This window comes from Sorghum bicolor, chromosome 4 (assembly GCF_000003195.3).
Source record: "Sorghum bicolor cultivar BTx623 chromosome 4, Sorghum_bicolor_NCBIv3, whole genome shotgun sequence".
Taxonomy (NCBI): domain Eukaryota; kingdom Viridiplantae; phylum Streptophyta; class Magnoliopsida; order Poales; family Poaceae; genus Sorghum; species Sorghum bicolor.
This window is the reverse complement of record NC_012873.2, coordinates 3,819,867-3,846,083: the sequence shown is the minus strand read 5'-3', so window position 1 is coordinate 3,846,083 and position 26,217 is coordinate 3,819,867. Positions and strand designations below refer to the sequence as shown.

At 45.1% G+C, this 26,217-nt stretch overlaps 4 protein-coding genes and 1 long non-coding RNA gene across 5 annotated transcripts; 4 read left to right on the top strand and 1 right to left on the bottom strand.

Moving 5' to 3' along the window:
- Positions 1,543 to 6,698, bottom strand: LOC8076085 (T-complex protein 1 subunit eta). Its single transcript, XM_002451524.2, has 14 exons — positions 6,541 to 6,698; positions 6,167 to 6,427; positions 5,515 to 5,640; positions 5,215 to 5,418; positions 4,520 to 4,689; positions 4,255 to 4,390; positions 4,048 to 4,164; positions 3,779 to 3,898; positions 3,593 to 3,691; positions 3,423 to 3,512; positions 3,090 to 3,171; positions 2,886 to 2,974; positions 2,721 to 2,795; positions 1,543 to 1,938 (listed from the first exon to the last, which is right to left on the bottom strand). The coding sequence occupies exons 1-14, from the start codon at positions 6,553 to 6,555 to the stop codon at positions 1,840 to 1,842; spliced, it is 1,683 nt and encodes a 560-aa protein (XP_002451569.1). The 5' UTR covers positions 6,556 to 6,698; the 3' UTR covers positions 1,543 to 1,839.
- On the top strand, positions 7,043 to 11,345 carry LOC8076084 (EH domain-containing protein 1). Its single transcript, XM_002453290.2, has 16 exons — positions 7,043 to 7,264; positions 7,356 to 7,435; positions 7,557 to 7,625; positions 7,741 to 7,798; positions 7,898 to 7,950; positions 8,056 to 8,098; positions 8,191 to 8,252; positions 8,408 to 8,527; positions 8,657 to 8,759; positions 8,871 to 8,920; positions 9,368 to 9,496; positions 9,572 to 9,823; positions 9,935 to 10,014; positions 10,258 to 10,384; positions 10,464 to 10,607; positions 10,842 to 11,345. Exons 1-16 carry the CDS (start codon positions 7,177 to 7,179, stop codon positions 11,025 to 11,027), a joined length of 1,644 nt encoding a protein of 547 aa, XP_002453335.1. The 5' UTR covers positions 7,043 to 7,176; the 3' UTR covers positions 11,028 to 11,345.
- LOC110434474 (ethylene-responsive transcription factor 3-like) lies at positions 12,127 to 13,750 on the top strand. Its single transcript, XM_021458572.1, has one exon. It carries the CDS (start codon positions 12,708 to 12,710, stop codon positions 13,305 to 13,307), a length of 600 nt encoding a protein of 199 aa, XP_021314247.1. The 5' UTR covers positions 12,127 to 12,707; the 3' UTR covers positions 13,308 to 13,750.
- LOC110434609 lies at positions 16,359 to 20,500 on the top strand. Its single transcript, XM_021458973.1, has 3 exons — positions 16,359 to 17,692; positions 19,209 to 19,554; positions 20,447 to 20,500. The coding sequence occupies exons 1-3, from the start codon at positions 16,416 to 16,418 to the stop codon at positions 20,498 to 20,500; spliced, it is 1,677 nt and encodes a 558-aa protein (XP_021314648.1). The 5' UTR covers positions 16,359 to 16,415.
- LOC110434475 lies at positions 23,268 to 24,458 on the top strand. The gene is made up of 2 exons (XR_002451984.1): positions 23,268 to 23,309; positions 24,108 to 24,458. It is a non-coding gene; the product is annotated as an uncharacterized LOC110434475 (long non-coding RNA).

Here is a 26,217-nt window from a genome sequence, read left to right as displayed (position 1 = left end):
CTGCTACGTTGCTTTGCCATCCAACGGTCTGTCGAGAATCTACTAGAGCTGAGGCTGCTGAAGGCCGGACGCGGACTCTATAATGCCACTTCACATGCTCGCTTGATTTCTCCCAAATACAAATGCCCTATTTAGTTGTGACTTTTTTTTTCAAAATATCTACTATAGTATTTTTGTTTATATTTGATAATTATTGTCTAATTATTGACTAACCAAGCTTAAAAAATCCGTCTCGTAATTCCAGATGAACTGTGCAATTAGTTACTTTTTTATTATATTTAATTCTTCATGCATGTGCTGCAAGATTCGATGTGACGAAAAATCTTAGACCATTTTACAAAATAGTTCAGGAACTAAGACCTTGTTTAGTTCCAACTTTTTTTGCAAAATGGACACTATAGCACGTTTGTATTTGACAAATATTGTCCAATCATAGACTAACTAGACTCGAAAATTCGTCTTGCAAATTATAATTAAACTATGTAATTAATTATTTTTTATCTATATTTAATACTTTATGCATGTGTCGTAAGATTCGATGTGATGGGGAATCTGAAAAATTTTGCGAAAATTTTCGGGAACTAAACAAGGCCTAAACAAGACCAAATAGTTCACCCCAAAATCCAAAAACTTTTTAAGATTTTCCGTCACATCAAAATTTACGGACTATGCACTGAGCATTAAATATAGATAAAACTAATTACACAGTTTGACTATAACTTATAAGATGAATCTTTTAAGTCTAGTTAGTCTATGATTAAGTAATAAATGTTAAATACAAACGAAAGTGCTACAATATTAAATAAAAAAATTCAAGTCAGCCAAAAATTATGCAAAATTGCTTGATTCAGCGCAGGATGTCCATGAACACGAGCACGCTGTAGAAGCAGAGTAGAGCATCGCAACTTGCCTATAAAATAATAATACTTTACGTTAGATTATTTGTCAGCCGTTAGATCTGTGTTGAACGGTGCATAGAGGTAGGAAAGTTACGCTGTGACTTTCCAGAGGAAAGTCACTGAATCCATCTCCTTGGATATCATGGGCTAATTGTTAACTAGCTAATTTCAACTCACATTGGCTCTAGTACATCCAAACAAGATGGTTAATAGATGCGCTATCAAACAAGATAGTTTTTTTTAACCAAGTTTCAAATTAGTTTTCAGCCAACTAGCTAATTTACGCTAATCTTTACCCAACTAGTAACTAGCTATATGTATAAATATGCCCATAGTCACAGAGAATTTGCGTCATTAGCCCTGTAACACGCAGATTTCTGAAAAAAAAATACTCTCAAACCACTCATTAGATTCCTTCGGTTGGGTGAAATCCAACCAGTAACCCGTCTAACGTTCCTTCTTGCTGATCGAAACTAATATAAATTAGTTAAGTATTCCTGATAGGAACGGATCCAGGGTTGGTTACCTGTCAAACGAACAGGCCCTTTGTAGCAAACAGCATCTCGGGTTCCAAGCGTGCCCTCTTTAATGTTTTACACTTGAGCGCACGACGAGAATCACAAACGATCATTCATTCTCACGATGAAAAAACGAAGCCAATAAACTGAGACATGGGCCAAACAAATTGTAACCAAAGGCTCAGGTCTACTACTATATCACAACAGGAAAGCTACAATGATAAACGCCTAGCGCATCTCCTCTGAAACAAAAAGGCTGCTACTGCTTCCCAACCAAAAGCACACAATAATAAGTGCGTGTCCATAAACTCACATTACATGTGCAGTACGACACAACAGCACCGCGCAAGCCCAAACAGGCAAAAAAATCTGACCAACAAAGGCGATCAAAACATAATGTTACAGGATCAACGTGGCTCAGTTCATCGCCTGCGCATGCCCCTGCCACCACGTCCACGCATTGCCCCACCACCACGACCAGCCATTGCGCCAGCTGCTGCCTCACCTTGTGCGCTTTCGGACTAGAGTAACCGACAATTTGTGGAAAGAAAAAGAGGCAATTAGTTCATATGAAGAATCAAATGCTTTAAACAAAACAAAATGCTTGCAAGGAACATGCAAAATATCTATTACTCCCTCTGTAATTTTTATAAGGTGCACACGCATACCAAGATTCAAACTTTAAAATCTTTGACCAATAATTTAGCTAATAACTATTTTAATACAAAACTTCATATGGTTAGATTAGTAATCAAATGTACTATCCAATTATCATAAAACTATAAGGATAATCAATATAACATAATATAATATAAAATAAAATAAATGGTCAAAGTGTGATTTGGGATACCATGTGATGTCAAGATGTGCTTTATATAAAAGAAAACGGAGGTAGTAGTAAGAACTTAGTGACATCTAAATTCAAGGCACCGCACAAAGCCTTAACTTATGAGAAATGCTATGGTCTTCATGAACTTATGGTTTGGACGTGTACAATTTGATGTGGCAAAAATGGAGTTCTTGCCTCCTTGGCAGTCAAACCTATCTCTAAAGATGCAAAAGAACATAAAGAAAGAAATGTCCTCTCTGAATCCACTACAATGTATTGTTTAGTGATTCAGAACTTTCCAGCAGAGGGGTAGATTGGATTTAATAGGACATAAGAGATGCCCTAACAATATATCATTTTGGAGGGAGGAGCATTGCCACAAGAAAATGAGTCTGAAATCCACTCAAGAAACAAAAGAAGAGTAAAGGTGTTGTTTTTTACTATAATGGACCCTAGATATGCATGCCTCCTTACCTTTGGGTTTTTCACTGTTTCGTCAACGCTAAGAATAAGGCAGGATGCTTCAGTTGCAGCATTTATAGCATTGATCTGAACAACAAAGTTCTCAAGACATCAGCATGCGAACTTAAGATACATGGACACCCAAAAGCAAATGAATGAAACAAAATGTAAAATTACCTTTACAACAGCAGGTTCCCACACAAAGTTAGCAAAGGAATCAGCAATTCCGCCAGTGTTGATGTCTACACCATAATTAGCACCTTCACCTGAATAAATTAGCCATGCAACACACATCAGTAAAATAGATAGCTTTCTGCTTCACAACTATCATGAATAGAAGTGTAGACTAAGTTCAAAATAAAACATAAGGTGGAAACCAACCAGATGCATGTTTCTGCCTGAGCTTATTGAGAACGTCAGTAGCATCAAATCCAGCATTATCACAAAGTTGACGAGGAATGACCTGCAGGATGATTTTATTGAAATTGAAAATGACTAAATGAGTGGACACAACGTTGCACATACAATACATAACACATGTAAGTGATCGGAATCAAACGGTTGATCATCAATATAGCCCTTTTTCACAGAACATTAAATGCAGCACATTTATTGTAATCCTTAAGAAGTTAGTGTAAAGCTTTAAGTGCCGTGCATAAATAAAAGCACAATCCTGAATCCAGTAAGGAAAAGGATGGACCAAAAATATTGTACCTCGAGGGCTTTAGCAAACGAATTTACAAAGAACTGAGACTTCCCAGCAATTGTCCGTGCATGCTGCCTGAGATACTTGCTTATTTCCATCTACACAAAACATAAAAAATCAGCATAAAATTCTATAACTGCTGAATCATCCATGCTGACAAGTTGACCACCGGACATACATCAATAGCACCGCCACCCGGCACAACTGTTGAGTTCTTAAGTGCTCTCCTCACAATCATGATGGCATCATGGAGACTCCGTTCAGCTTCCTCAATGAACTAGAACAGAATCAAAGAAATGTAAGGACATTCATAACAGGCTGTTAAAAACAGATGATGGCTAACAGAAGTGTATCAATAGAAGACCTGGTCTGCACCACCACGGAGCACAATAGTTGCTGTCTGACCAGAAGGGCAGCCACTAAATATGTTGAACCTTTCATTACCTACTTGCTTTTCCTCGAATACCTCACAGGAACCAAGTACCTTTATACAAAAGGAAAAAAAAAAAGGAGAAAGAAATCAGCTTGCACTAAGCACCAGGTAGCTGACATTAACCCTAAATTTCCAGTCAACAATCCATCAAAAACAGACAATACAACAGATCACAAGCAAATAAAAAGTGGCATGCTTACCTCATCGATGACATTATTTACAGAAGTTTGAACAGTTCCACCAGTTGCTGCAGCAACACGTTGCAAATCTTCTTCAGTGACACGGCCGGCGCAGAAAATGTCTCGATCTGCGAAATACTGTATAGACCCAAATTATCTGAGATGGGCTGCAGAAGTACATTACAGAAAAGCAGACGGTTATTTGGAAAAATAAAAACATAGGGCTACCTGTGTTGCAAGATCACCAATAGCTAGCCGAGACAGAACTATCTTTGCTCCACTTTTCACACATTTATCCAGTTTATCATAAATAATGTTCCATTCAGCATCAACAATTGATTGGTATTGCAGAGGGTCAGATAACCTAGAGGTATGTTGGAAACATAGAGCCAGCATAAGCAAACATTGAAAAGCATATAGAACAACATAAGTAAAGAATGGAGCACACAATCTGTTCTGTAGCAGGTGGGGTTGAGTGAATTGGTATGGATACCTGATCTCTGCATTTTCCTTCTCAGATTTCAATTCTAGTTCAATGTTTAACAAAAGAATCTTCGGGTTCAGGAACTTCTTTGGTTGTTGCTCAAATCCAGCATACGAAAATGTCTTCTTGAACGCAACACCATTCACCAGAAAAGAATCTCTCATGGTACCTCCAGGAACCTAAGATACATCAAAATACCAGGAGTTAATGTCTTATAGTGATATAGTGAAAAATCAGTCAATCAGATGAATACTATATACTATATTACATGGCATGCCTAGTATGAAAATCCTATAATCAAAGGCAGAATAAAGCAATGACCATTAGCAAATGGTGCTGGGTTCATCATTAAATTTGTAACATATATCCTAGCATAATTTTTCCCCCTTAGACGAATTCCTTACATTTTGCATACTAAACCCTGGGAGCCTTGTGGAACAAAATCCATAACTAAATGGCTAGCTTATTTTCATTAGGCAAAAATGATTATCTTATAGCTCCTGAATCCCATGTATGTATACCTTATTACAGCTTAAAACATAAAGAATGATACAACCCGTCTAGATGAAAATATCTGTTTACTTGGTTGCCCAGTAATCAATCCTTAATACATCAGTTCCAAAGTCAAAATGATATCAAGAGCTAATATCTTGAGACTTTTCAACCCATAACAACATCTTGGAAGAGAACATTGCAATAATTACCTTCTTAATCCCGATAAGATTAAGCCTGTCATCATTGCCAATGGCAAGGACAGCATCCACAACCATAGAAGCAAAGAATTCTTTTTCACCGCCTATAAGTTTTGAAGAGAGTGTTGTAGCAGCACACTTGGCTAGCAATGTTTTCTTCTCTTCAAGGCTTTTTCCTTCTATGCTAACTGCTAGCTCTTTAACCCTTTGGATTGCCTGACAGAAATTCATGTTAATGAATAATCAGCCATGGAAAATAGTTTCAGAGAATCAAAAGGTTGGCTGTTAAAAAAGAAGATGGTAGTTACAGACCATATTGCCTGCAGTTCTATAGCTGCGAATTAGACTGTGGGGGTGCACCCCATCCTCAATATAAGGTTTTGCTTCCTTTAAGAATTCTGCAGCTAGAAGCACCACAGTAGTTGTCCCATCACCAACCTGGGTAAATAAGAAAATTAAGGCTGAGCTTAACAAGCATGTCTAAGTTCCATAGTCCAACAAACATAAATCCAGGAATAAATAATGGGAGCCAGAACTGCAAGTCAATTATACAGCATCATTGCTGTATAATAATGACATGGTACAAAAGCTCTAAGGAACCATTGCAGTGAGCCAAATGCCTGTAGATAACACTGAACATATCTTAGTCCAAACAGAAGAGATCAGTGGTTTGGCTAGCAATGGATTAGGCCCGTGATCATTCTCACTATTCAAATTGCAATTCCTTGGCTTATGCCTCAACCGCACAGACCATCCATGACTAAAGTATGAATTATGAGCCGTACCACCAAAATAGTGTGCCTATCTCTCCTTAACAAACGGATCCTACTTCACTAAGCTTAAATGTCACGAAATGGTTTAGGACTATAGTGACAACTACCAGAGCCTAAGTAATTGCATCTAATAGATCGCAATGAGGCAGGTTTCCAGAGCTCCAGTTAACGATTTGTATCTAGATGGATACCTCGGAGTCCTGTGACTTGGCGATGTCGACAAGGATCTTGGCGGCGGGGTGCACGATGTCGAGGAGGCGCATGATGGTTGCGCCGTCGTTGGAGATGGTGACTCCGCCCTTGTCGTCGTGGATGAGCTTGTCCATCCCCCGGGGCCCCAGCGTGGTCCGCACGGTGTCGCCCACCGCCGTGCACGCGTTGATGTTGCTCACCACCTGCGCGCGCCCCTGCGACGTGTCCGTGCCCTCCTTGAGCAGGATGATCTGCGGTTGCTGCGGAACACAAGCGAAAGCCATCAGGATCAGCGAATCGGAGCTTGCGTGCGTGGGCCGAGGCGCCAGCGGATTGGGGATTAGGTCTCCGTGGTGGTGGCGGTGGCGCTTACCATCATCGACGCCATGGTTGGGGGCTGCGCGGAGCTAGGGCTTCAAGTGTGAGGAGGGAGCGGAAGAGATCTGAGAGCAGACGGGAGTAGGGTTTTGAGGTTTCGGCCGAGGTTTTTTAATGGAGAAATCCTGGCGTCCATCTGCCGCTGCGCCACAAGCCCACAACACCCTGGTAGCTGGTAGACTGGAGTCTGACTGGTGCCGGCCCGGTGGGCCCATACCTGAATGATCCATGGTCCGTCGGCCCATCTGGGCCAGATATTCAGGCCCATGTCATTTCCTCTCATTTCGTTTGAGAAATTTTTTCAAGTTTGAATTCAGGTCCTCCCAAATGCCATTCCTATTTGCGTGTGGGTCATCATCAGGCCATGGGCATCGGGGAGAGCGTCCAGCCCTTTTTTTTTGAACAATAAAAAAATAAAAGAAATCACGGGGGAGCGTCTCCGTGAAGTGGGGTCCTCCGTTTCAAAATGCCACCCCGTCCAACGCAAACGAGAGGGAAAGCCGAAGCGAGTGCGAGTCGGCCCGTCAGGCTCCTCCTGTCTCATCTGTGCTGCTGCAGTTGCTCCTGCTCCTCTCTGCGGCGGCGGCGGCGGCTGTCTAGCACCTGGGCGGGGCGGCGAGAGGGGACGGAGATGGAGATCGCGCGAGCGGCTGCTGGCGTGGCCTGCTCCAAGGAGCACCAGAGGATCTACGCCGAGTGGTTCGCCCTCGCAGACCCAGGTAAAGGCTCCAGACCCTCAGCTCCCACGCCGCCCCCAAAAATCCGCGGAGGTTTTGATGCTTACTGCTCCGGCCGGGGTCTCTGTTGCAGATGGCGATGGCCGCGTCACGGGCGCCGATGCCACCAGCTTCTTCGGAATGTCCGCGCTCTCACGCGCCGATCTCAAGCAGGTGAGCACGGGGCCGCTGGTCTCCTCCCTGCTCCTCTCCTGGCCTGGGTGGTGATATCGTCTAGGATTATCGTTGAGGAATGGCTAGTGATATTTCCCTGTTTGGGGATTTGCGTGCGAAGGTATGGGCGATCGCGGATTCCAAGCGGCAGGGGTACCTCGGATTCGCCGAGTTCGTCACAGCAATGCAGGTTCGTCCCCTCGTATGTATTAGTCATAGCGTGTGCATCTGATGATGATTGATGAGGTTGTGCTGCTGGGTTTTGTACTGATGTCTAACAAAACCGATCGATATGCAAACTGCAGCTCGTGTCTCTGGCCCAAGCAGGGAACGAGATCACAGAGGACAGTCTGAAACGTGAAGGTAGTTGACTGTGAACTGAACTTAGCCTTCCTTTTCCTCTTCTGTTAGTTCATTTGGACGTGGATGTTTAAACTATATTGTCTATGGTGGTTCGTGCAGACCTGAGCACCTTGGATCCGCCTGTGATGGAAGGTGTCGATGGACTACTGGCTGTAAGTCTGAAATCTTCAGATTCTGTGTCATTAAGTGAATTCGCCCTTTTCAATACGATACTATGATGGATTGTTGTGATGTTATGACGAATTGTTTTTTTCCAGAGATCCAAGGCTGTTGTGAAGAGAATTCACCCAGATGACAATGGTAACCAATATGTTTAACCCTAGCTATACTCATGTGGCTGAATCATCTTTGACATCACATACCTATATGGCTACTATATATCTGCTCTTCAGGCACCGCTCAGGTCCAAGCACCTTCCATGTATCACTGGTTTGGTTCAAAAGCAGCACAGAAGGTATCATATTAAATTGCTGAATTTGAAATCTCGTTCAAAATGTGACTTCTACTTTCAGTATGCTTTTTCATTACAGCACAAACCATTTTGCCTGATATGTCGAGCATTGTGGTTTACCAATTGATTGATTTTGCGTTTAATCTGGCATTCTGCAGGTGCAGATGCCTCTGACTGCTGTTACCTCTGTAATTGATGGCTTGAAAAGACTATATGTTGAAAAACTGAAGCCATTGGAAGTCGCTTACAGATACAATGATTTTGCTTCCCCATTATTGGTAAATAATTCCATTCACAGTTTTGTTTTGTTTGAAGTATCGGTCTTATTGTTTCTGAAGTTCTTTGATGCTCATTGTGCTCTTCCGTCATTACTTACATGTCACTTCATTGCTTCTATCATTTTCCAGACAAACAGTGATTTTGATGCAAAGCCAATGGTTATGCTCTTGGGTCAGTATTCAACAGGGAAAACAACATTCATTAAGCATCTGCTGAAGACAAGCTACCCAGGTTTGATGCTTCATCTTATAAAACATATTCGAGTATCGGCCATATTGTCCATTTTGTTTTCAATTGTCTCTGATTGCATTAAAATTTGACTTTTGTCCGTTTCAATTTCAGGAGCTCACGTCGGACCAGAGCCAACCACTGATAGATTCGTAGTTGTCATGGTAACTGTTGGCATGAATATTGATTTGCATACAAAATGGATATGGGATCTGAATGCATACTGTGGCACGTGTACTGATAATGTTTTCCTTATATTGGCTAAACCTCTGTCGTCGGTCTTTGCTATTGTGATATCATTGCAACAACTTCTATTGTCCCTATGCACTATGACTAGCCATTATCATTAACCGGTGATTACTGAAAATAAAACTTTAATATTGAAAAAATAGAATCATTGTTTTGTTTTGTTTTTTGAACCCTTTAAAGCTTCTTTTAAACCATATTGCATGCCCATGGAATATTTCTTCATTCATTTCAGTTGTTCAATACAAAACTTTGTTGCTGACCTTTTACAGATCTTATCAGTTTGCATTACCCGCTGGCTGGCCCTGTCAGTGTATAAATTCTTTTTCTGATTGTCCCTCAATTCAATTTTGTTTTCACTTCAGTCAGGATCTGATGGAAGGACCATTCCAGGCAATACTATTGCTGTTCAAGCCGACATGCCATTCACTGGTCTTACAACATTTGGGGGAGCATTTCTGTCAAAGTTTGAATGCTCTCAGATGCCACATCCGGTAAGGTTTTAGTTTGATACGGGTTCATGTAGAGTGCATTCATCTATAAACTGAAACCTCCTTTGTTTCTTGAAGCTTCTAGAGCATATCACCTTTGTGGACACTCCTGGTGTCCTCTCTGGGGAAAAGCAACGGACGCAACGTAGCTATGATTTCACTGGTGTAACCTCATGGTTTGCTGCTAAGTGTGACCTTATTCTTCTTCTGTTTGACCCTCACAAGCTTGATATAAGTGATGAGTTCAAACGTGTCATTTCATCCTTACGTGGTCATGATGACAAAATACGCGTAGTGTTGAACAAGGCTGACCAAGTGGACACACAGCAGGTACAGTTCTCTCTTGCAATTAATTTGTATGCCCTGTTATGCTTATGCTTTACTTTGTTTGTTAAAAAAACTAGAATTATGAATAGTTTTTCCCTTCTATTCATGCTACAGCTTATGAGAGTATACGGTGCATTGATGTGGTCTCTTGGGAAAGTGCTAAATACTCCTGAGGTTGTGCGTGTGTATATCGGGTAATTTCTTATGCCTTTTATTTGTTACCTTACTCCTCTCGATAACTTTTAAGCAATGGAGGTGTTACAAGTCTTGTACAATAAGTTACAAAAATGCATATTGATGGAGGTTCAAATCTATATTGGGTTTGTAGCTGATTCTTCAGAACTGTTAGCAGTTGTTCAATGAAGTATAAACTAAATGGTTTTTTTCTTTCTATTTTTGCATTAACTGGATTGACACTTTGACGCTAATATTTACAGGTCCTTCAACGATAAGCCAGTGAATGATTCAGCTGTTGGACCAATTGGAAAAGACTTGTTTGAGAGGGAGCAAGATGACCTACTGTGTGACCTGAAAGACATTCCTAAGAAAGCTTGTGATCGACGGGTAAGTTGAAATGTTGAGTCATTTGCCAGAATTCTTCCTTTCTGTACTGCATTTGGAAATGAACATCACCATTTTGCAGGTCAATGAGTTTGTTAAGCGTGCTCGAGCTGCCAAGATCCATGCTTACATAATTGGCCATCTGAAGAAGGAGATGCCTGCAATGATGGGAAAAGCTAAGGCTCAGCAGCGACTCATAGACAACTTAGGGGAGGAGTTTGCCAAGGTACTTCACATACAGAGAACTTGATTGCCCGAACGTTTATGTCTGGGTCTAATTTCACCAGAAGATTTACGACTAACCTTAGTTTTCTTGCATCTACATCCAAAGTTTCTGCCATTTTTCCTCTTTTCTTTTAGACAAGAGCATGTTTGCTTATCTGAAAAGCCGTAGCTGAAAGTACTGTTCGCTTATAAGACATCCCTCTACTTAACTGATACTCGTGATCTGGTGGAACAGGTGCAGAGGGAATACCATCTCCCCGCCGGAGACTTCCCCGACGTGGAGCACTTCAAACAGGTGCTGGGTGGGTACAGCATCGACAAGTTCGAGAAGCTGAAGCCCAAGATGGTGCAGGCGGTGGACGACATGCTTGCTCACGACATCCCGGAGCTCCTCAAGAACTTCAGGAACCCGTACGAGTGAACTGACCTGACCTGCCTCTCGTCGGTTGTTTGTAAGATTTCCTTAGCTGTCACGCCTGGTGATGGCGGAGGGACGTCGGTCCAGGGAGATGTAGACGGTCACGGGTCACTACTCACTAGCTGTCCGCAGCTGTGCCAAAAACCGAGAGGATGCATGAGGATTCAGATCAGAGAGCCACAGCGCGTTGCCTAGTTTCAGCGTCAGTGCTCTGTCGTGGTTGCCGCACGCCGGCACGCGAAGGAGCAGCTGTAGTACCGTTACCGTCTCGCTGTGACACATTTTCCCCATCTTGATGAGATAAAGGCCCTGTTTGGTTCCCCTTGCTAAATTTTAGCTAGCTAAATTTTAGTCACTTTAGTAGCTAAAGTACCAAACACATTGACTAGAAGGTGCTAAAATAGTTTAGTCCCATTAGTCAACCAAGAGTAGCTAAAATAATTTTAGCTAGCTAAAGTTTAGCAAGGGGAACCAAACAGGTCCAAAGAGTTGCAGGCAGGCGGCAAAGCGATACGGTGTGCAATGATAACTTGCGACCATGTGATGTTGCTGGTCCTGAGCGGCACACGATGCGTGACGCACCAGCGCCGCACCGCTGCCTGCCCTGCCCTGTGGCGTCCCAGCTAGCCGCGTTCTGCGTACCAGTGCGGGGCAAATCGTTTGGACCTGGATGGACGGTGTCTGGCTGACTCCACACACATGATAATGGGCTCGCCCATGAAGTGGGACCGTGTGTCGTCCCTCTCCTTGGTGGCCTGCCTGCCTATAGAAAAACCTCTAGCTATTGTTTGTTTTTATGAAGAAAAACCTAGATGAGCTGGGTCTTCCCGATGGGTTCCACGCGTTCCGAAACGGTCAAAGAGCATGGATGTTAGACAGGTAAACGGAGATTATTTTTTATCGTTAATTACCTTGGCTTGGCTTTGCACGTGGAAAAAGTGAAGCAATCTCAATTCAGCTCCGGTTTGCCTGCACTCTAAACTGATGGCGTCCACTGTCCTCAGCCACAGGCAGGCAGGCAGCACACACACCCAGTAGCGCGAATATGCCGCCCCCGCACTAGTGGCACTGCGGCTACCAGCACGACACGCCCGGGCGCACCCAGGCCAAGGGCCGGCAAGCGTCGCATCGCAAAAATCCGGCGCGCCCAACCACGCCACACCACACCACACCGCTGGGGGTCTGGCGGTGGCGGGAGAGGCGAGCACATCACCACGCGGCGGTGGGCGATGCCGATGCGAATGCGATGCGGTGCCGGTGCGGGCTGCGGGTGCGGGGGCGAGGATTGAGGAGGAGGGCGCGGCAGGCAGGCAGGCAGAGGGCAGCCGACCCACCCCGGGACGTGGACGTGGTGACGCGGTCTCGGGGGCGAAATCAACCCAACGGAACGGACTGACCGACGCGGCGCCCGGGTCGTGGCGGGCCCGGCGCGTCAGCCTCCGCGGGGGCCGTGCCGACCAAACAGGCGCAGGCTGCAGCCGCGGGCGGGCGCGGGAGGAAAGGAAAGGAAAGGAAAGGAAAGGCCACTCGGGGGCCGGGCCAAGCCAAACGCGGAGTCGCCGAGGAGGAGGACAAGGCACAACAAGCCGCACGAGAAGGCAGGCAGGCAGGCAGGGCAGAGAGGAAGGAAGAGGAAGAGGAGGGGGAGGAGGAGAGCGCGTGGAGGAGGCGAGGGGGGGGGGGATGCGGCGGGCGAGGCCGCCGCCGGTCCCGGTCCCGACGGCGCCGGGGGACGCGGGGGGGCCGGAGGTGAAGTACCGAGGGGTGAGGCGGCGGCCGTCGGGGCGGTACGCGGCCGAGATCCGTGACCCGGCCAGGAAGACCCCGATCTGGCTCGGCACCTTCGACTCGGCCGAGGCCGCGGCCCGCGCCTACGACGCCGCCGCCAGGACCATCCGCGGCGCCGCCGCGCGGACCAACTTCCCCTCCGCTTCCACCTCCGCCGCGGTGGCGCCGCCGCCGCCACCTGCCTCCGTCACCGCCCCCGCCGCGGCGGGGGCGGCGACGTCTAGCCACAGCAGCACCGTCGAGTCCTGGAGCGGCGGCGGCGCGCCCGCCGGGATCCTCCGCGCCGCAGCCGCCGCCGCCCCGGCCACCGAGGAGGACTGCCGCAGCTACTGCGGCTCCTCTTCGTCGGTTCTCTGCGAGGACGGCGCGTCCGGCCCGGGCTGCGCCGACGAGGCCGCCGCGCCGCCGCCGAACCCGCTGCCGTTCGATCTGAACGTGCCGGACCCGGCGGCCGACGAGATGGACTGGCGCTGCGACACGCTGCTGCACCTCTAGCCGCCGCCGCCGCCGCGACCGCGAACCAACCAACCGCGAGCACTCCTCCCCGAACTGGTACTGCAGGATCGTGCTGCTCGCTTCGTGTGGCTGATGATGATCCGGCGGAGCAATGCGTACCAGCCCAACAAGTGCTATCGTGCTATCTCTCTCCATAGAAATTGATAATTTTAATTTTTCTTTTTTTGGCCACTGCTTCTTTCTTTAGTCTCTCTCTCTCTCTCTTTTTCTTTTTACCACTGCCAAGATTCGGTAATACTCTTTGTGATAATGTGAATAACTCATCATGTAATCCGTGGAGGGGAAACCTGTTCTTGCAAACCTTCCTGCTTCCTGCTGTGTTATCTGTAGCAGCATGATGTATGTGAGCATGTGACCACGGCCTCTTCTTGTCTTGCTGTAATTCTCTTAACATAATGGAATTAAGAGAAATTTTACAGACACCTTGCTTCTGTTTATTGGCAGCTCCTAGCTGTTGCTTTGCTTGTGTAATTGTGTGCTCTGTCCTTCATGATCATGAGCAGAGCTGCAGAAGTTTTGAAGTGAAGCGCAGCCACAGACATAACAGCATCTTCCGTCCAAAGCTAGCCTGAAAACATCTGATCTGATCCCTGTTAGGAAGAGCATTGCAGGCAGAAAACCCAATCAGATCAAAGGCGGCATCCTGCACATCACCATTTGCTGAGCAGGAGACAATGAGGTGAAGTTTATGTTGTTCATTCATTCACTGCGGGGGTGCTGCAGTTGAGAAGAAAAATAGGAAATGCATCGTATTTTATTTCATCCTACAAACCCTGCGTCGGTGTAAATTCTAAGAGAAGATCTCGAAAGGATTCAGCTCATTTCAGTCTTGGGCAGGGGGGGACAAACGTTGCCATCAGACGAGCCTGTGCGGCTGCGGATCGGGATTGCGATCGGGGTGATGGCAATTGCCAATTGGCATGGCTGTCGGAGACGGTGAGCAGCAGGCCCATTTGGCCGGCCGCTTATGCGCTGCTGCTCCTGCTCAGCTGCCGCAGTGGTGTGGTGCCCCGGGCCGGCTGCTCGAGAGCAGCAGTGGCAAGGATTGGATGGATCAGCAAAAATCTCCGCCACTAAAACGGTTCGGATCGATCGGAGACGACTGGTCGTGCAGGTGTTACACGTTTCTGTTGGTGTCGTCATGGTGGCTCGACGCGAGTGAGTTTCCCAACCGTCGAATGCTTGCTTGCTATGAGTCCTTGACTTCTCAACCAACAGCTCGATCCATAAGGGATCCGATCCAATCCGGACGTGGAGTCGTGGAGCCAGGAGGCCCGTTCCGACTACCGACCTAGCATTTGTACGTACTACAGTTGTACACTTGTACTAGGAGACAAAGCAAGGGTCTGCAACAAATATTTAGACTCACGCTGGAGAACGTATCATGTGCAACCCAGCTTCGTGTGTAACCTATGCAACCATCAATTAAGGTCATAGGATCTAGATCCAACGTCTGAGGTTTTTTTTTCACTTAAACCCTCTCATCTGGATACACACGAGTTAGATTTAAACCCACAGATGGAGTGATTTAAGTGGAAAAAACTCAGACGTTAGATCTAAATCTTGTTGCCTTAATTAGTGGTTGCATAGGTTGTACACGAAGCTTACGTTGCCCTCACGTTGGCCTACCTCGACTCTGCCTCCGACGTGCTGTACATACACGCACCCTTGTGTCTGGCACGGGAGCTGATCGCTTCCACGTTCCAAGTGATGCGGCGCCGTCCGCCGCGGCCCCAGTGCTTCCACGAGACGAGCTGCAGCAGCAGCCTGCACCAGGTCGGTTGAGCGGTGACCAGTGACCAGACTCCAGAGCGGGCGAGCCGCGAGGGGACTCTGCCTGCAGTCCACCGCGAGACGTGGACGACGACCGGCCCACGACCACGCGCTTCCCTGCCTCTTGGATCCCTCTGGGCCGGGCTGGATAGTGGGTGACCCCAACACGGGCTGTGAGCGACTGGGCCTCCTCACGCACCGCACGCTAACCGATTCGGTCTATCATTCTATCCATGTGACAAGGAAAAACAGAGTAAAGTCCAATTCACTTCTCTAAACTAGTCGTTCAATTTGAAAGACCCACTCGAATTTCAATACGAACAAAATAAGAATTTCTTAGATACTTTATTCGGTTTTGGAGCTCAGTGAGAAAAAAAACTAGACTTTAAAGATAGTTTACGGAGGTAAAATGGATCCTCTCATGAGAAGAAAAATATTAGCATTGGCTAGATGGGCTGGCCCATTAGTTATTTCCTTGTGAAATGAGAAAGAAAAAGGTCCACATTATAATATCTTCCTTCAACTTTTGTTTTTCCTCTCTGAACTCTAAAATTGGGTTAAATACCTCCCTCAACTTTTAAAATCGTTCATTATACCTCTCTGGTTCTATTATAAGCAGTTTTGAAGACGGTTTTGTTTTTTTCCTTTTTATTTATTTTTGCTGAATCTTTGAAAAAAATATTTTAAATCATACAAAAATTATAAAATAGAAAATCCAATTTTGTTGGACTCTTCATAAGTAGATCTACACAATGAACATATAATATGATATACTTTTGTACAAAGTTCTTGTTGTGACTTTAGATCTATGTTTGTGTGTAATTAATTAGAATAATTCATAGTTGCAGTTTCTATGATCTAATTATGATGAATTTTTTATGGTGGGCTAATTATTGTATGATTGAATTATAGTAACAATTTTATACTCATTGGATCATGTATAAATTTGACTAATTTTATAAGAAAATTTGACAATATCCATCACATAAAATGAGCATAAAAATACATCCTAGGTATATTTAATAATACTAATTTGATATCATAAATCTTGACAGGTTTTCTAAAAGTTTGGACAAAATTTAAAAATTTAAAATTTAAAATAACTTTAGAAATCTATTTATTCAAGGAAGTAGATTAGGGTTAGGATTTCTTTTTCTGCTATCCTCTATATTTATACAACAGTGAAACAGGCCTGCGCCTAGTCCGCGTTCCCAACAAAAAGGTGTTTTTATTGTGGGTGTCATCTCCTACCAAATCCCAACCGCAGTTGCAGCCGCGCCCCTCCTTCCTCGATCCAATCAAACCCTAGCGATCATGCCCCCTCCATGGGTCTTGCTCGATAGCTGCGTGTACTTCGTCGACGGGGAAGAATTCGCCGGAGGCGCGAGCAACGCAGCAGCCGCAATCGGCAAATCGAGTGGGAAGTTGAGTCTGGAAGAGTTAACAGCTGCCCTGAAACCAGACCCGGCCGTCGCCGATCCCCCTGAAGTAACCTCCTTGTCCATGGTGCGGCATCTGCCCAAAGACCTGATGCAAGGGATGAAGAGTGGTACAGTCTCGAGCACCGACAAGGGCCTCGTCGTGATCTACACCGGCCACACTCGTTCCGGACGCTACCTGGTCTACGACGCGTCGAGCAGCTCCCTCTCTGCTATTCCGCAGCTTGATCCACCCATCCGTCTACCCGGTCTATCCATCATCAAATGCCTGGGTACCAGCGCAGCCATCCTGCGGCTGCGCCACGGCGTCGACGCAGCCTACGTTCTCGCCGAGATCGTCACCGCGTTCGGCCCGGGGCTCCCCAACGCCGACCTCTACCTGTGGTGGTCGTCGTCCACAGCCAAACAGTGGATGAGGACGTCGGTGCGTCTCCCTCTCCCCGCCGAGCTGTGTGGGCCCACGTCCTTCTTCCACATCGACATGGCGTTCGCGTTTGGGGATTCCTGCGTCTGCTGGGCTGATCTCGCAGCAGGCGTCTTGATCTGTGACCTGTTCGCGCCTCAAGATCCCAAGTTCAGCTTCGTTCCATTGCCCCAGGAGTGCTGCTCGTACACCCCCGAGAAAGTCCGGCTTGCGCTCGAGACAAAAGAGTTCCGCTCCATGGGCTGTGTTTGCGGCGACATCAAGTTCGTGGCATTTGTTGGCTACGGTGAAGGTGTTCCAAAAGAAGAGGTAGTGCTGAAAACCTGGACGCTGTCGCCTGATTTCAAGGAGTGGAAGGAAGGCCCCGGTGTGCTTGTGGGTGATCTCTGGGAGAGCGAGAGTTTTCGCGAGATGGAGCTTCCTCGCGGACAGCCAATGAACCCTGTGCTCAGCATGAACGAAGATGGGATCATCTACATTTCTCTGAGCGATATCGAGTTTGTTGAGGCCCGTGATTTCCTTGGGCAGTGTACTGGGAGCCATCTGGTGCTCAATGGCCATTATGTGCTTCGCCTTGACTTGCTGCAAAACAAGGTTCTGTACTCAAAAAAGAGTGCTACAAACAGTTTGTCATTGCTTAGGCCCATAGCCCTTGCCAGCCACTACTGGAATCTGGGACATTGCCGAGTGCCTCATATTTTGCTGAGTGCTGTTTCTCGGGGCACTCGGCAAAGATTTAGTTTGCCGAGCGTAGCACTCGGCAAAATTTAGCACTCGGCAAAGTATATTTTGCCGAGTGCCAAGCGCTCGGCAAACTCCGGCACTCGGTAAAACAACTTTTTGCCGAGTGTAACAGCACTCGGCAAAGACACCACTCGACAAACATTTCTACCACCGTGACGGCATTTCCCTCCCGTTAGATTTTGCCGAGTGTTACCCGTTAGGCGCTCGGCAAAATTCTTTTATTAATTTTTTTATCAAAACTTTGCCGAGTGCCTCATGCACTAGCACTCAGCAAAGTTTATTTTGCCTAGTGTCATGTCTTGGCACTCGGCAATTTTTTTTTTTGGATTTTGGACTCGAGTTTTTTTGTGTAGCCTTCTGACTGTATTTGAAGCTCTAATCTAAAGTTTGGTGAAATTTTGTCTTTTTTTGATATATTTCGTTAATTTATTTTGTTAACTTGCTTTTATCGGCGTATTTCAAATTTGAACTGCACATCCATGTTATAATGGAATTTTATCCTCCAAAATATGATATTCGTGACACGTATCATTTGATGAGGCCGTATGCATGGAGTCACATGAAATGTCAAGCATCTCGATGACGTAATATGTTGTGTTAGTTATAGGAAAAGTAAATTTTAATTATATAAAAAGGAAACGAAGTCTGAAAAATCACGAAACTTGTCGAGAAGTCTTGTAATCACATGCTGATCCTGTGGTAAAAAAATTGGATGATTTGGAGTAATTTGCGACTCACGATGCCTAAAACCCACACTTGTGTGCATGTGACAACTTGTTATCGCATGTGGATATGTGTGGGTTTTAGGCAACTGACGTCACAAATTACTCAAAATCTGTTCATTTTTTTACCATAGCCTATACATGCAGTAACATGATGCCTCCGCAAGTTTCGTTATTTTCGGACTTCGTTTGCATTTCATATAATTTAAAATCACTTTCCGGCCAAGTTCCTCGTCATGTTACGTGACAAAAGATGCCCGAAATTTGATGCAAGTTTGTGGATAGGGACTCAACATACATCAAATAACATGAATAACATTTTTCAAAGAACTAAATTGCACTATTCCATGTACATGCAGTTCAAGTTAGAAATATTAAAAAAAATTCAAAGAAACGGAATAAACTAAGGAAATATATCAAAGTAATTCAAAATTTCCCTAAACATTTAAACTAGGTTTTAAATAATGTGTGTAGGCCACATAAAGAAACTGGGATAAAAAATAACAAAAAAAAAGAAAAACTTTGCCGAGCGTCTTTGTAGGGCACTCGGCAAAGTTTGATATGCCGTGTGCGCATCCTGGGGCGCTCGCCAAAGTTTGATCTGCTGGTGGATCAGGCCTGAACTTTTTTTATACATGGCAAAGGCCGGCCCAATCACGTAAATTTGAGAAAAAAAAAGACGGCCCAATCGTCCCAATAGGAACCTTAAGTCCCAATCGGCTAAGTCCGGACACGCCAGCGCGCCCGCCCGCCCTAAGTCCCAATCGTGCCCACCCAGCTGCGCCGCCGCCGCCGTCCCGCGCCCCAGTGCCGCCCCTCTCTGCCGCCGTCCGCCGTCGTCCTGCTCGCCCCTCCCCGCGCCGCCCAACTCGCCGCGCCCCCGGGGATCCGTCGCAAGCGAGCTCTGTCGAGGGGCTCCGTTGCCGCCCGAACTCGCCGCGCCCCTGGGGCTCCCCGCGTCGCCTGCTGTCGGACTGGGTGTGGAGCGGTCGGAGATCAGGCCCGGCGTCCACATCTACACCTGGCGGGCCGTTTACGCCTACTCCCACCACGGTACGCTCCTCGATCCCCACCCACAAGGTTTCCTGTTCTCGAGTTCTAGTAGCGAATTGCCGCCGCCGATGGTATTGGTTGTGTTTTTGCTTTGTCCGCCGATGGAATTGCCTCGGAATTCTGGCCTGCGCCGCCTCAGTATTGGTTGTGTTTTTGCTTTGTCCGGCGATAGGATTAATCGTGGTGATTTGTGTGTGAGTCAAATGTGAATGCCTCCGCGCTTCCCCTTATCAATTGGCTGTCGTCCTTCTGTTTGCAGAAATTCGCTGCAAAAACCTTTTTGTCCGCGCTTCCTACTCTGTCCATGTAGAACAAAAAACTCTCTCTTTTTGTCTGAAGGAATGGATGTGACATGCTGAAAATATATACCCATGTATACCTTTTTGTCTGAAGGAATTCATTGATTTCCATGATCAGCTGCTGTATGCTCCCTGCTTCTGTCATATAATAAGCTTAGCTAGATAGGGTTCCAGGCAAACTTTAATTTACTGCATGTGATTGCCTAATGACACTGATAGTATATATATAATAGCCACATGCATGCTACAAGTACACTGATAGTTAAGAGAAATCATGAAGAGGCCAAAGTAATTAGAGTACTACCTCCAATCGATTTGTTTGCTTGCTATGCATGTTCACTTGGGCAATTAGCTACCTCCAGCAAGCAAACTAACCTGCAGGGAGACCTATAGCTAGGCTAGGCTAGTTTGCTTTATGTGCACTCAAGAATAATACCTTGAATTAATGTAATATATATATATATATATATATATATATATATATATATATGTTTGCAGCTGACTTTTCTGTTATATACTCCTTAGTGGGACTAGACATAATGCAATGTCGTCGCTGGCCTTCGTGCCAAATGAGGATGTGTGGGCCTTCCTGCCATATGTCGATGTGTCGGCCCTTGTGCCGGAAATGTTGCCGAAATGTGCCATATGCCGTTTTCCCTTGCAGGTTTTGGAACCCTCCCCGTACAGGGGAGGTTCTGCCGAAATTTACAACTTATAGTATTGTGTTTCTTCTTTTTGTAGAGAAAAGGCCGCTTGAGGGGTCCCGGAGTACTCGGATTGACTTCGTTGGCGTTGTGGGTGTGCCTGGATCGCGTCTGCCCCGCTAGCATTACTCCCTACCTGCGAGGTGCCACAAGGCTTCCTAGTGTTCCGCATCATGAACGACGCCCACTGATACGTCCAGCGGGAAGAAGGTAAGTAACTATAGATGTTATCACTAGTACTTCATATGATACGTTGAAAATCCAAAGACAAGCTGATATTTTTCCTGAATATAGATGTTATCGAAAAGCAAGAGCTCGGCAGGCGGAAGCGGGCACTGAGGGCCGGTCCAACTCACCACCAAGGCAGCCGCAACCTCCCCAATTTCAAGCGAGCACTTGTACGTGATGTCATTTATCTATTCTAACGCTCATTTCTGCCCGATTTCTAATCATGTTGCCGTCTTTCTCGCAGGAGGCTGCACAGCCGGATGTGCCGGTGTCAGAGTTTGGGGCATGGGCTGTGTCCCACATGGGCTCGGTGAAATCCGGTGTCACCTTCAACCCGGATGCCCCTGCCCAGGCTTACTCTGACCCGACCATCCACGCTAAAGTCACGGAGTACACGGAGTCGGTGAGGGCGCTGCGTGGCCCAGACGTTGATCTGCGCACTCATCCCCTTGAGACAGAGGTGATCGTGAGGCGTGGGCAAGGTAGGCAACATGGGCGGTTGTGGATTGCAGACGGCGCTCAGTCCTCTGCCTCTGCACCGTATCTCTCCGAAGTGAGGGCACGAAGCACGAGCAGTAGCCTGCCCATACGTGCACGGCCAACTGCAACATTGTCTCGGGTCGACGAACTTACGGTAATTCCGGTCTCACTCATCACATCTCAAACTAAACAATGTATTGATGTGCAGCTAGCTTTCTCCTAGATTTAGAAATATATTCAATTGAAAGCCTATTGCTGATTGTCTATTAGTTTGAGATGTGCAGAACTGAAATAGTGCAGAACTGAATGTCTATTGCAGAACTGAAATGTGCAGAACTGATAGTGCAGAACTGAAATATATTCTAGGGGCTGAACTGATGTGCAGCTAGCTTTCTCCTAGATTTAGAAATATATTCAATTGAAAGCCTATTTCTGATTGTCTATTAGTTTGAGATGTGCAGAACTGAATGTCTATTGCAGAACTGAAATGTGCAGAACTGAAATATATTCTAGGGGCTGAACTGAAATAGTGCAGAACTAATGTGCAGAACTGCTTATGCTAATAACACATGTACCTGTGTCTAGGGGCTGTAACTCTTCTCTATTAATGAAATTGGTACACTGACACATGTGATTGAAACACTGCAGGCCGAGCTGAATGAAACAAAGGAGTCGCACGCGCACCTGACCGCTCAGCACGCGCAGCTGACCACTCAGGTGGCGCAGCTGACCGCTCAGGTGACCCAGCTCATTCAAAGCATGGGGCAAGGACAAGGTGTGCTAGCGGCTGGACACTACACTCCTGTGAGTATAAAAGTTGAATTATGTTGGCCTTCGTGCCGTTGGGATGGTTGGCCTTCGTGCCGTTGTGACTTCCGGCCATCGTGCCGTTGGTATTGTCGGCCTTCGAGCCATTGTTTTCTTGCAGGTTGGAAACCTCCCCGTGTAGGGGAGGTGCTGCCCAAATTTTTAATTTTTGATCGAGTCTAACACATGCCATCTCCTCTCTTTTGTGCAGCCTCCATCGGCGGGTTCAAACGCTAATGCACCACCGGCGGTTGATCCCGTCAATCCTTCACCGATGACCGGGAGGCCACCCTTTGAGTCTTCGCCACAGTAGCCCGGGAGGCCACCCTTTGAGTCTTTGCCGCAGTAGCTATGTTGACCTTTTAATAATAGAGTGTCATGTTGAACTTTAATGCATTTTGTGATGGTCACAGTAGCCACGTTGAACTTTGATGCATTTGTGCGGGACATGTCATGTTGAACTTTGATGTATTCGCCACAGTACTTGTCATGTTGAACTTTGATGCAATTGTGCGGGACTTGTAATATTAAACTTGTGATGTTCAATTTTAATGGATTTTCGATGGATTGATGAAATATGTGAGTGCTTGTGATATATAATGTATGCTGGTGTTATATCTGTGATGATTGATGTATATATATATATATATATATATATATATATATATATATATATATATATATATATATATATTCTGTTGCAATGGAATGTAAAAATACCAAAAAAAATTGCAATTTTCGGTGACTTTGCCGAGTGCCATGAACCAAGACACTCGGCAAAGTTTTGGTAGGATTTAATATTCAAATTTACTTTGCCGAGTGCCAGAACCAAGACACTCGGCAAAGTTTATGCCAGGATTCAATATCCAAATTTACTTTGCCGAGTACCATGACCAGGACACTCGGCAAAGTTTATAAAAAAATAAAATTCTGAAATTCTTTGCCGAAACTTTACCGAGTGCTAAATAAATATATTTTTGCCGAGTGTCGAAGCAGGCACTCGACAAATTTTGCATTGACGGAAACCAGCATAACGGCGGATAAACTTTGCCGAGTGTCGGTGGATGCACTCGGCAAAATACTTTGTAATTTTGCCGAGTGCCCCGAAATAAAACACTCGACAAAATGTCTTCGCCGAGTAAGATGCTGCCGAGCGTATTTTGCCGAGTGTCACGATAAAAAGCACTCGGCAAAGCGTTTGCCGAGTGTAATGGTGATCTTTGCCGAGCGTATTTACACTCGGCAAAGCCGCTGGTTCCAGTAGTGAGCGACTTCAGTGCTTACCTACATGACCGGAAGAACAGCCAGGTACTACTGCTTCCAGCCTACCACCAACAAACAACACACTCTTTTCATTTCCATTGCGCTGCCATAGTTTGGATCTGACTTGCTTGGTCATCACATCAACCTAAGTTGGGTATGTAGTGCACATATATAAATTGATATGATTTGCCAATTCTCTCTATGTTTTAAATTATTGAACAGAGCATAATAGTGGTATGTGTGCTTAATCTATTCCTAGCAGGGAATGAGTTGAGATTTTTTTCCATGTTTATGTTACGATTTCCTTGTCGGAGAATCATTTTCTGATTTGATTCGACATTTATTCAAAGCGAGCTTCAGTTAATTGTCTAATTATTGAATGTATCAAGGTAAATTGTTGAACACCAAAAATTTTCTTAATTTGGACTTGGCACCATTTAAGCTTATTCATGATGTAGTGTGCCAAAGCATAAGTCTAAGTCTAGTTTTGTCAACAAAAAAAAAAGCATAAGTCTAGTTAGAAGCAAAAAACATACAGCCATCCTATAGGAATTACCTTATTAGTGACATGTCATGATGTATTTGCTCATTGTATTCTGAATCTAAATGCTTATGTAGCACCAGATTTTCACAGGTGACGTGAAACCAAACATTTTCATTGTTGCAGCTGCACACTGTCTGTCTTTCTCAATTATTTAAATTACTTTTTCAATAACATATGCCGCAGCACACACCCAATTGTTCAGATTCTAACTGATCTTTAGTGCATGTACAGTAAGACTGCTCAGATATAAGTCATTATGTTTGACATTGTATTCTCTCTCTTTTTTTTTTCTCTGCTAGAGAGGGAAAGAAGCAAGTGAGGTGGGAACTATGGTGAAGCGGAAAGAAGCAAATGAGGTGGGAACTACGGTGAAGCAGAAAGAAGCAAGTGACCTGGGAACTACGGTGAAGCGCACCAAGTACTGACTAAATGGTCCAGCAAGCGTGGTAGGTGCTGACGTGAAGGCTGAAGCAAGCGTTGTAGGAGCTGACATGAAGGCGACACTGAATGAACGAGATCAAGATAGCTTAGATTCTATCTCGCTTGGTTGTTCTTACCTTTTGTGCTATTTAGCTAGATGACTATCTAACCTTCAGAGGTTAGCAATTAAACTGAGCATCTAGGCTTCATCTTCAACTATCTTGCCAGGATTTGAGTGTGTCGTGAGACTATTTATATTCTAATACCGGTACTGCATATTCTGTTGTGAAATCTGGTTTGGCTAGTGGTTTCTTAGTGGGGTGTGCTGCATGTTCTGTTGTGAAATCTTCCGTTAGGCTAGTCTTAGTGGCGATTTCATATCCATGCTTCGAAGACTCATATTTTGAAAACAGTGCAAACAAATTCATCCAATGAAATTCATTTCATCTCTCTTTTTCTTTAAAATATGAGCATATTTACTCATGAAACTTCCATTAAGAGCTCCTTTGAATGTTAGGGAGATAGTTGTGGATTTCTCACTTGGTATGTGACTTCCTCTTTTCCACGGGGTGACAACAATTTGGAAGATGTGGAGATTGAAATCTCGTCCTGCTAATCAGAAGTTTAGGAAACAAACAAAATTTAAAAATGCGGTTTCCGACCACAAGATTATTCACATGCTCAAATGTTTGGAAAACATACAAAATTTAATTCCAACCACAAGATTATTCACATGCTCAAATGCGTGGAAAAGGTTAATCTCGGGTTGCACGGCTGAGGGAGCTTGGGACTTTGGCTGCCTAGAACAGGAGAGGTGCTGCAGAACGCCATTGCCGGTGACGTGAGTTCATCGGGATCACGCGGAAAAGGCACACAGGGTGTGCTTGTGGGTGATCTCTAGGAAAGCGAGAGTTTTCGCAAGATGGAGCTTCCACGTGGACAGCCAATGAACCCTGTGCTCCGCATGAACGAAGATGGGATCATCTACATTTCTCTGAGCGATATCGAGTTTGTTGAGGCCCGTGATTTCCTTGGGCAGTGTACTGGGAGCCATCTGGTGCTCAATGGCCATTATGTGCTTCGCCTTGACTTGCTGCAAAACAAGGTCCTGTACTCAAAAAAGAGCGCTACAAACAGTTTGTCATTGCTTAGGCCCGTTGTTCTTGCCAGTGACTTCAGCGCGTACCTATATGATGGCTCAAAGATTGTCCGCCAGGTACTTGCTACCACCACCCAACTCGAAATTTTCATTTCAGTTGTAGTGTCATAGTTTGGATCTGACCTATTGATCATAGTGAATATTGTGTGCTTGCTTAAACTATTCCTAGCAGGAATAAGATGAGATTTTTTCCCAATGTTTATGTTAGGATTTCCTTTTCAGAGAATTATTTTTTCAGAATCAATTTCACATTTACTCAACGTGTGCTTCTGTGAATTGTCTAATTATTGAATGTATCACTGTAAACTATTGAACACTAATCATTTTCTTAATTTGGGGTTGGTCCCATCTAATTATGCTTATTCAATGATGTAGCATGCCAAAGCACAAGTCTAGCTAGAAGCAAAAAACACAGAGACATTTTGAATCATGTTAACAGAAGTACAACACATTTGGCATATTAACCTGTCTCAGTTGAACGGATGGATGGATGCCTATATGAATGACCTTATTATTAATAGTGCCATGATGTACTTGCTCATTGTATCTGGAATATAAATACTCATGATTAGCACCAGATTTTCATATAGGCGACATGAAACCAAACATTTTCCTTGTTGCAGCTGCACACTGTCTATATCTTTCTCAGTTATTCAAATTCCTTTTTTCAATAACATACGCTGTGGCACATGCATGTCAATTGTTCAGGTTCTGACTGATCTTTAGTGTAGGTATAGTAACTCTGGTCATATTTAAGTCATTATGTTTGATATACTTCTCTCTGTTTTTTCTCTCTGCCAGAGAGGGGAAGAAGCAAGTAAGGTGGGAAC

What these genes read in the sequence shown, in the direction of transcription:
- LOC8076085 (XM_002451524.2), bottom strand. An exon ending in TTGGTGATCTTGCAACACAG is followed by an intron (nt 4,165 to 4,254) that starts GTAGCCCTATGT and finishes GGGTCTATACAG; the next exon opens with TATTTCGCAGATCGAGACAT. An exon ending in TCCGTGGTGGTGCAGACCAG is followed by an intron (nt 3,692 to 3,778) that starts GTCTTCTATTGA and finishes ATTCTGTTCTAG; the next exon opens with TTCATTGAGGAAGCTGAACG.
- LOC8076084 (XM_002453290.2), top strand. Translation starts at nt 7,177, where the DNA reads ATGGAGATCGCGCGAGCGGCTGCTGGCGTGGCCTGCTCCAAGGAGCAC. An exon ending in CACGCGCCGATCTCAAGCAG is followed by an intron (nt 7,436 to 7,556) that starts GTGAGCACGGGG and finishes TTGCGTGCGAAG; the next exon opens with GTATGGGCGATCGCGGATTC. An exon ending in ATTTTGCTTCCCCATTATTG is followed by an intron (nt 8,528 to 8,656) that starts GTAAATAATTCC and finishes ATCATTTTCCAG; the next exon opens with ACAAACAGTGATTTTGATGC.
- LOC110434474 (XM_021458572.1), top strand. Translation starts at nt 12,708, where the DNA reads ATGCGGCGGGCGAGGCCGCCGCCGGTCCCGGTCCCGACGGCGCCGGGG.
- LOC110434609 (XM_021458973.1), top strand. Translation starts at nt 16,416, where the DNA reads ATGCCCCCTCCATGGGTCTTGCTCGATAGCTGCGTGTACTTCGTCGAC. An exon ending in GCTGTTTCTCGGGGCACTCG is followed by an intron (nt 17,693 to 19,208) that starts GCAAAGATTTAG and finishes GTGCCCACCCAG; the next exon opens with CTGCGCCGCCGCCGCCGTCC. An exon ending in GCGAATTGCCGCCGCCGATG is followed by an intron (nt 19,555 to 20,446) that starts GTATTGGTTGTG and finishes TTTCCCTTGCAG; the next exon opens with GTTTTGGAACCCTCCCCGTA.